General features: G+C 52.7%; 1 protein-coding gene across 1 annotated transcript; it reads left to right on the top strand.

Moving 5' to 3' along the window:
• The first annotated feature begins 82 nt into the window (after window positions 1–82).
• On the top strand, window positions 83–7756 carry LSM3 (LSM3 homolog, U6 small nuclear RNA and mRNA degradation associated). The gene is made up of 4 exons (XM_081276326.1): window positions 83–159; window positions 2411–2521; window positions 4411–4506; window positions 7381–7756. The coding sequence occupies exons 1-4, from the start codon at window positions 139–141 to the stop codon at window positions 7459–7461; spliced, it is 309 nt and encodes a 102-aa protein (XP_081132452.1). The 5' UTR covers window positions 83–138; the 3' UTR covers window positions 7462–7756.
• Window positions 7757–8383: the final 627 nt, after the last annotated feature.

Genomic DNA, 8383 nt, shown 5'->3' with positions numbered 1-8383 from the left:
GCCCAGCTCCCAAGGGCCAATACGAACCGACTATCATCACTACTTCCGGAGCATGGCGTCATGGCGCTTCCGGTGCTCCGGTCCCGGAGACGCTCGCGAGTTCTCGCGAGAGGCGGGAAAGGGCGCAGGGTTTGAAACATGGCGGACGACGTGGACCAGGTGAGTGGGTTCTCAGGTCCCGACTCCAAAACAACGTCCCCGTCCCTTGCGGCCCTGGCCCTGCTCGGCCTCGCGTACCAGGGCTGTCTCCTTCCAAGCCCGGGGGAAGGCGGCCCGCCGCGGTGGCTCGTCCCGGGTCGCCGCCGCCTCATCCGTGCCTCCAGCCGTCGCGCCCCCTCCGGACTCGGCCGGGACCCCGAGGTCCTTGTCAGCCCGCCCGAGAGGGGCCCGTCTCGCTCGCCACCTCTGGGCCCGAGTGGAAGGAGCCGGCCCTGCCTGCCTCCCGGGGCGGTCGGGGTTCCCGCAGGAGGCGGGACCGGGCGGTCAGGGTCCCTGGGGCCCGTCCTGGCGCCGGCCGAGGGGACGCGCCACTCGGGAGGGACACGGCTGTGGCCCCGGGGACGCTGCCAGGCACACAGCGATGCCTGCCTGCCTGCCTGCCTGCCCTGGAGCCCGTGCTCTGCAGGAGGACAGACAGGTGCAGGGCTGTGACAGGAGCTGTGACGGGAGCTGTGACGGGAGCTGTGACGGGAACAACGGGCCCCGGGCAGGGAGGGCGTGACCCGCCCCTGCACCTGCTCTTCTGCTTGCCCCGGTCCCGCTGTGCGTGGGGCCACGACTTCTGCAGCTTCCTACTGCGGGAGTCTCCGCTGCACGAAAGAGGACTTCCCGGCCACTTATGTAAAGTGGCACTTGGTTTCTTTTTTTGCAGCATGTTCTATGTTGAACGTGGGCTGCTTCGTTTAATGTGCATCTCCCACCAGGAGAGCGCAGGGCCATAAGACTGACTTGGAAGCGCTCAGCGAATACGGATTGAGTGAATGAACCAAGTGATCGCGGACTCGGGGTGCACCGTGGGCATCCCGGGCCGGGGTAGCAGGAGGATGGCCGTGTTTTTATAGAACTATCATTACGTATTAATGTGCATTTCTCCACAATAATATGAGTTCCCTGGGCTGGGATTGTGGCTCAGAGGTAGAGCGCTCGCCTAGCACGGGCAGGACCTGGGTTCGATCCTCAGCACCACATAAAAATAAAAGCATTGTCTTGTGTCCATCTACACCTAAAAATAAATATTTAAAAGTAATAATGATATTCTGAGCTCCCTGATGGTGGTGACTGTGGTCAGCCAGTCCTTAAACAGCTGTTCAATTTTGGTGAGGAACGTACCAACTGATGTCAGGGGTTTTTTGGTTTTTTTTTTTTACCGTCTCATTTGTCCTTTTGAACCTTCTGTCACCTTCTTCCACCAGTTTCATGTACTCTCTGAAGCAGTTCTTGAATAATCTTACCAACTCCTCCTGGCTGCAGCCATCCCGTCCATGACGATGATCCTAAGTCACCCAGCCCTGACCTCTGAGGCCTGTGTGTTGAATAGTTCTCTAACAGTGATAATGGAAACCATTTTTCTTGTTCCCCAGGTATTAGGTCATTCACTCCTCGTAAGAACCCTAAAGGAAGGTTATGGCTTCCTCGTGTTACAATTGAGGAGTCTGAGGGTTGTGACGGCAGGATTTGTAATCCGAGTTCAGGAGAGTCCAGTCAGGGTCAGGAGATGGATGCCGACTGCCTGACTCCAAAGCTGGTGCTTTCAGTCGGTATTCTATATGCCTGCCAGGTTCCTGCATCTTCCTGACCAGTTCCCACCGTAAACTCCACCTGCCCTGTGCTTGATTCATGATCTTCCCTTAAATCTGCACCTCTGGTAGCATTCTGAATTCACAGAGACGTTAGGTGAATGTTTTTTGTTTTGTTTTGAGAGAGAGAGAGAATTTTTTTTTTTAATATTTTTTTTTTAGTTCTCGGCGGACACAACATCTTTATTGGTATGTGGTGCTGAGGATCGAACCCAGGCCGCACGCATGCCAGGCGAGCGCGCTACCGCTTGAGCCACATCCCCAGCCCTAGATGAATGTATTTTAAGTGACTGAGTAAGATCTGAGACAAGACTAAGGTCCCTGGATATCAAGGAAACAAAGTCATGCTTATTTTGCTGAATGATTCATATATGTATATCTGTCTTAGCCCTCATTTACGTCGCAGGTGTTATACAAGAGGCACTGTTCTAAGCCTTCATATGTATCATTTAAGCCTCCCATCAATAGAATTAAGTAGACACGATTGGTTTTCCTGTTTTGCAGCCTGAGGCACAGAGGGGTTAAGTAACTTGCCCCCAGTGACACAGCAGGGCAGAGATCCAAACTCTGCGCCCCCTCTAGTATCCCATCCTAAGCCTGTTTTCCTTTACCAGCAACAAACCACCAACACCGTAGAAGAGCCGCTGGACCTCATCAGGCTCAGCCTGGATGAGCGCATTTACGTGAAGATGAGAAATGACCGGGAGCTGCGAGGCAGGTTACATGTGAGTACATCAGATGACCTTGAAATCAGACTGTTTCCTGCCACTCCTTCCTGCCCTCGCTCCTTGTGGTGCAGGACTGTGCAGGGGGAGGGTGTGTTTTAAAATCCAGGAGAAGGGTGGGGTGGGTAGAAAGTCGCTCCAGTTTGTATGAACCCAACACAACTGTGCTTCACTTGTTTTTAGCCATTTTTTCTTCAACAGTTTCAGCAAGGATGTTTGTTAGAGTTCCTTCTCCTCCCCTTCATTTCTCACTTTTATTTGTACATGAATTTGTCCTCCATTCTTACTTACATATATGCATATATACTCACTCAGATCTTTTCTGTATATTTTCTCAAACGTGTAAGCATGTGTGCATACGTGTAGACACATATATACACGCACACACGTCTGTGTGTAGATGCTTATATTTGCACCACCTCTAAAAAGAGTGGAATCCTGTTATACATATTTTTCAGCACCTTTTTCATTTATCTGTCCTGGAAATCAAATTGTGAATATGTCCAAGTCTCCTTTGCTTCCACTAGGGAAGACTTAGATAATGAGGGTGGACACTATATGAATGAGCGCTATTTTGTATTGTAGACAGTCCTTATGTATAATGGTGACTTTACCTGTATGACGGTGGCATTTAGACTATCTTCCATTTCTTGCTCCTATAAATGAGGCACATATTTCTTTGTGCACATGTGCAATTCTTTCTGTAGAATTGGCCCCTTGAAGTGATCCTATTTGTTCATAGAATACCTGGAAGATGTGGCCTCTCCTTGGTCACCTCCTAACTGTGCTGTTTTCGTCACTGTTTCTGTCCCCTGAACTGTTAAAGACAGCTGACGTTTACTGAGCACCAGCTGCACGTCAGGTCCTGTTGTTCTGAGGTGTTTGCCTCTCGCCGTGGCCCCAGTGGGGTTTGATTTCCACTCCTAAACTGTATACTTGGCCCTGATTTGAGCTCCCTGCCCAGCACCTCCCCACGTGGCCTCTGGGCCACTTATTTTGAGGGGGGCACGTAAATCATCCATCACAGTTGGAGTCAGTGTGAGGAGACGCTGAACGGGGACCTGGGGCCCACGTGTTGGCAGAGTGCGTGAACTCCCAAGGCCGCATTGAGTATCCTGGTTACGTTTATTCCCTCGGCCCACAGGTGCCAGGCACGTCCATGTCCTAAACAGTTGCTCCACCTACCTGACCTTTGTGGTGTCTAGTCCACCCCAGGACAGGGTGGGTCTGATGACAGGGTCCTGTGTCTTTAGAAACCTGCAGTGCCATCATCTTAACAGTTGAGGAGGGCTGGGGATGTGGCTCAAGCGGTAGCGCGCTCGCCTGGCATGCGTGCGGCCCGGGTTCGATCCTCAGCACCACATACCAACAAAGATGTTGTGTCCGCCGAGAACTAAAAAATAAATATTAAAAATTCTCTCTCTCTCTCTCTCTCTCTCTCTCTCTCTCTCTCTCCTCTCTCACTCTCTCTTTAAAAAAAAAAAAAAAAACAGTTGAGGAATTTCTTCTCTCAGTTCCTGTTTCTTTCCTTTCACACTGTGGCTGGCTCCATGGAAGCAAGTCTGCTGATTAGTGATAAATGTGACATGACCACTGTGGGTAAGAAGTAGGGTGGACACTCAAGAAATTATTCCAAGTCACTTTTAGTAAATGCATTCGGGGCCGTGATAGACAGTGTTGTTTTTATTGGGTCAGTTCAGCTGTCGCTGCGATCATGTGTGAAGAGGTAGGGTAGCAGCAGATTGTTGTCACTGGTAGGTGAAGCGTGTGGTGTGAGCATCAGGTGCATTACCTGTGCATGGTCCAGGTGACATGTTGTGGGCCCTGCTCGTGGTGGTTTCTCCGTCGTATGGGTGCGTGTTTTCTGATCCCTCACCCTCCCACTCCAGGCTTACGATCAACACTTAAATATGATCTTGGGCGACGTGGAGGAAACCGTGACCACGATAGAGATCGACGAAGAGACGTATGAAGAGATCTATAAGGTAAGTCATCCCATTATCTCAGCTCATCACTTTGAACTTGTCACTTGTTCTCGGCATGCCACGGCTCGGGAAGGCCTGTCAGGTTGGGACACCTACTTATGGAGTTGATCGAGTGTGGCAATTAAAAGGACAGCCCGGAGGTCAGGCGGATCTGGTTTCCGCTACTGACTTGGCCACTACCTATCCGGGCTCCCTTGGGCAAGAGAATCCACTGAGTCGGCTTGTCGCGGGTGAGCAGGAAGGCTACACCCGACCTCCTGGGGTGGCCAGGGTCATCTTGACAGTGCGAGGTGCTGCCTGTGAGCCACAGACAACAGGAATACGGGACAATGGTCTTCCACGTCATGTGGACTTGGCCTGGTGATCCTAATGTGTCAGGAACTAAAACAGACACAGTTCACAGAAGTATTCACTCATTCAGACACACAGGCATATCCATCGTGAATACAAGTAACACTGTTATGGGGCTGGGGTTGTGGCTCAGAGGTAGAGCGCTCACCTAGCACGTGTGAGGCCCTGGGTTCGATCCTCAGCACCACATAAAAATAAACAAACAAAATAAAGGTATTGTGTCCAACTGAAAAAAAAAATATTAAAAAAAAAATAACACTGTCACAAACAACCACAATTTTCTAGAACAGTATTTAGTGAATTGCGTTTGCTGTGCGGTTTGCCAATGTGTCTGCAAACCTCCTTACTGCCTGGCGCAGCTGAGGGCAGGTTTGCGTGCCCTTTACCTGCATTTCCTCCATCGTGACCTATTGTTGGAGTTAAAGAGAATCTGACCCCACAGACGGGGAGCTGGAAAGGGAAGGGTGCATTTTTACAGATACCTGCTGCAGTCAAGGTCGATCACCCTGTGGCATCGGAAACCCTGTCACTAAGCTGTTTTTTATTCTTATTCCATGAACATGGACTGGTCTGTCTGCCTTGCACTTTAATGGACCTTGGTAAGAAGCATGATGTGGTGACCTCAGACACTGCTCATTGGAATTCCCCAGTTCACCAAGTCATGCAGACACATTTCACTGGTTCATATTTTCACACTCACATTTGTTAATATCTCCTTAAAAAAAGTCTTTGAATATCACAAAGCCAGTCTCTGGCCTGTTGGACTCTAGTGGTGAAAAATAACGGGCTCAGATCTCAGAACTCCCCGAGTTCAGACCTGGATCCCACTCACCACTGATATAATGGAGCCAAAGCACCGACCCCAACTGTGACTGCATCCTTGTCTATCAGACAGGGCCGATGGGGGTGCCTGCTTCTGGGGCTCTGGGGGGTCCCCTGACGGACCACACGGAAGCCTTCAGGGGTCTGGGGTGGGGCAAGTGGTGGGGCGCTCGCCTGGCATGCGGGAGGCACTGGGTTCGATCCTCAGCCACCTGAAAATAAATAAAGATACTGTGTGTCCACTACAGCTAAAAAACACTTTTTAAAAATATTTTTTTAAAAAAAGCCTTCAGATTAGGGACAGGCGACTAGTGGGTGTCCCAACAGTAGCCTTTGAGGGTCTTGGTGGTTCTGCCACCCTGGCTCCTGCCCTCTGCTCGCTCCTCTTTGCCAGGGTCCCTTCCTCTCCTCCTGCATCTACGCATTTCCTACCAAGGGACCCGTTGGTAGTGAGCAGAGCACACGGGCCTCGCTGGCTTCCAGGCGCAGCTGCAGAGGAGTGTCACGCTCTGCTTAGCCACAGACGCCCCTGACTGGGGGACTTCCTGGGGGACTGTCAAAATGCCGTCCCTGGATGATCCTGTTCAACACAGGAAACTGGGCTAAATGCCCCTCCACCCCCGGACCCAGTGTGTGCCTCTCCCTGTGCGTCTACTGACATAACGGGGGGCCGTCTGTCCGCAGCGCCAGGACACACAGACCAGAGGTGTCTTGTGGGTCTTCCTGTGACCTACGTGACCACCTCCTGGACAACTCAAGCCGACTGCTGACCACTAACGGGAAGGCAGAGCGGCCAGCCTTGCTCTTTGGAGTGTCGCTTCGCAGCTGAGAGCCGCTGTGCAGGCTGCTGACAGTGGCGTGTGCTCCGGGTTCCCAGCCGTCCATCCTGTACCGCCGCATGGTTGCTCCCAGGACACGAGATCCTCTGCCTAGGACTCCCTCCCCTACCTTAGGGACCAGAGGCCTGGAGGCCACATAGGGGATGTCTGTGCCCCTCCCTCCAGCCATTGCTGACCACTGGCCTGGCTCATCCCAGCTTCATACCTATACATCTGCTGTTCGGCTTCAGCATGTCTGACGCTGTGGGTTCTGTTCCTTCTCATCTCTGCGTGAAAACCAGCCAGATTCTGCCCGAGTTCACCTCCTTCCTGCGTCTGTCTGCTGGATGCAGCGTCCCCCAGAGTGAAACCCACTCCCATTTGGCCCTTTCCCCTCTAACCCTCTAAGGCCTGCAGGTTTGGGAGCCTGAGGGCTACTGTCCAGGTTCTACCTGACATCTCCCCGAGGCTCAGACAGGTCTCGCACAGTCCTCGCTCCTGAGGTCCAGGCCCGAGCAGTCAGCGGAAGCCTCAAGGTGTCCATTCTGTGCGTGCCCCATGCCCCCTGCAGCCCCCACAAGCAATGCCCAGTGGGGAGCAGAGAAGCAGCTCACCTCCTGCCCCTGCGACTGTCCCCAGGAGGCCGCCACACCAGCATGCTCTCAGGTGGTCAATCAGGGACCCCAGCTGCTTCTAGTGGTTCTGGTACCCCCTGGGTTTTCGGGTCACCTGAGTCCACCCAGTGGTGAGGGGACAACCCCAGACAGGCCCTCGGGGGAGGTTCGTGGGTGGCTCAAGTATATTCTAAACGATGCGTCTCTGTGACTATGTGAACGTTATTCAGTGTCATTCAGCGCTGCCCGGTTGGTTTTGTGTCTTGCAGTCGACCAAGCGGAACATTCCGATGCTCTTTGTCCGGGGAGACGGGGTGGTGCTCGTCGCCCCTCCGTTGAGAGTCGGCTGACACCGAGGGTGGATCCCGAGGAGAAGACGGAGACCGTGTTCAGCTGCCCCTTTGAATGTCCAAGACGTTGACAAGACATTGCTGCTGCGTGTCACTAAGAAATGGCCGCGACTCCTCCACCCCCAAGTGAGTTGGTTTGCAAACAACTTGCTGCCTCTTGAGCTCCGTGCACTGTCCCCTCCGATCCCCCTGAGGTGCCCGTGTCTTCTTCAAGGGTCAGTTTCCCCCGTTGTCCCTGCTCACACGTCCTGATGGTTTGTTTGGTTTTTTTATTAAATTTGGAGTTTGTTTTGGGTTTCTTTTTTAACCGGCCTCCTGTCTTGTGAACTCGTCTCAGCGTGTGTCTGTGTCGCACAGCGCCCAGGAACAGGGCCCCTGTGGTGCTAGAGGCACAGCTGGCAAAGCAGGACCTAGGATTTTGTCCCTGTGCCCTGCCTGTCCTCTGCGGTTGTCCAAACCAACAACTGCAGGACAGCAGGGTACACAGGTGACACAATAATATACCTACAGGGTGCCGCAGGAGCTCAGGTGTCATTTTAAATGTTGACGTTCCCGTGGGCCACAAGTTGTGATTTCTGGTACCAGAGCTACACTTAGAGAAAACACTTTCCAGCCTGGCACACACCTGTCACCCCAGGGCTCAGGAGGCTGAGGCAGGAGGATCGCAAGTTGGAGGCCAGCCTCAGCCACTTGGTGACATCCTAAGCAAGTCAGCGAGACCCAGTCTCTAAATGCAAAACGGGGCTAGGGAGGGACTCAGTGGCTGAGTGACCCTGGGTTCAATCCCCAGTACCAAAAAAGAGAGGCCACTTTCCACTCTTGGGTCATTGGAGGCCAAGTCTAAAACGCTCCTTAGCAACACCTGAAGGCAGGGGGTGGCTAAAAGCCAAGCCGTTCTGATTCCCAGCACTTTGTGCCCTAA

Source organism: Spermophilus citellus (genome assembly GCF_964194105.1).
Source record: "Spermophilus citellus genome assembly, chromosome: 19".
NCBI classification, from domain to species: domain Eukaryota; kingdom Metazoa; phylum Chordata; class Mammalia; order Rodentia; family Sciuridae; genus Spermophilus; species Spermophilus citellus.
The sequence above is the reverse complement of the archived record's forward strand: the minus strand, read 5'-3'. Positions and strand labels throughout refer to the sequence as shown.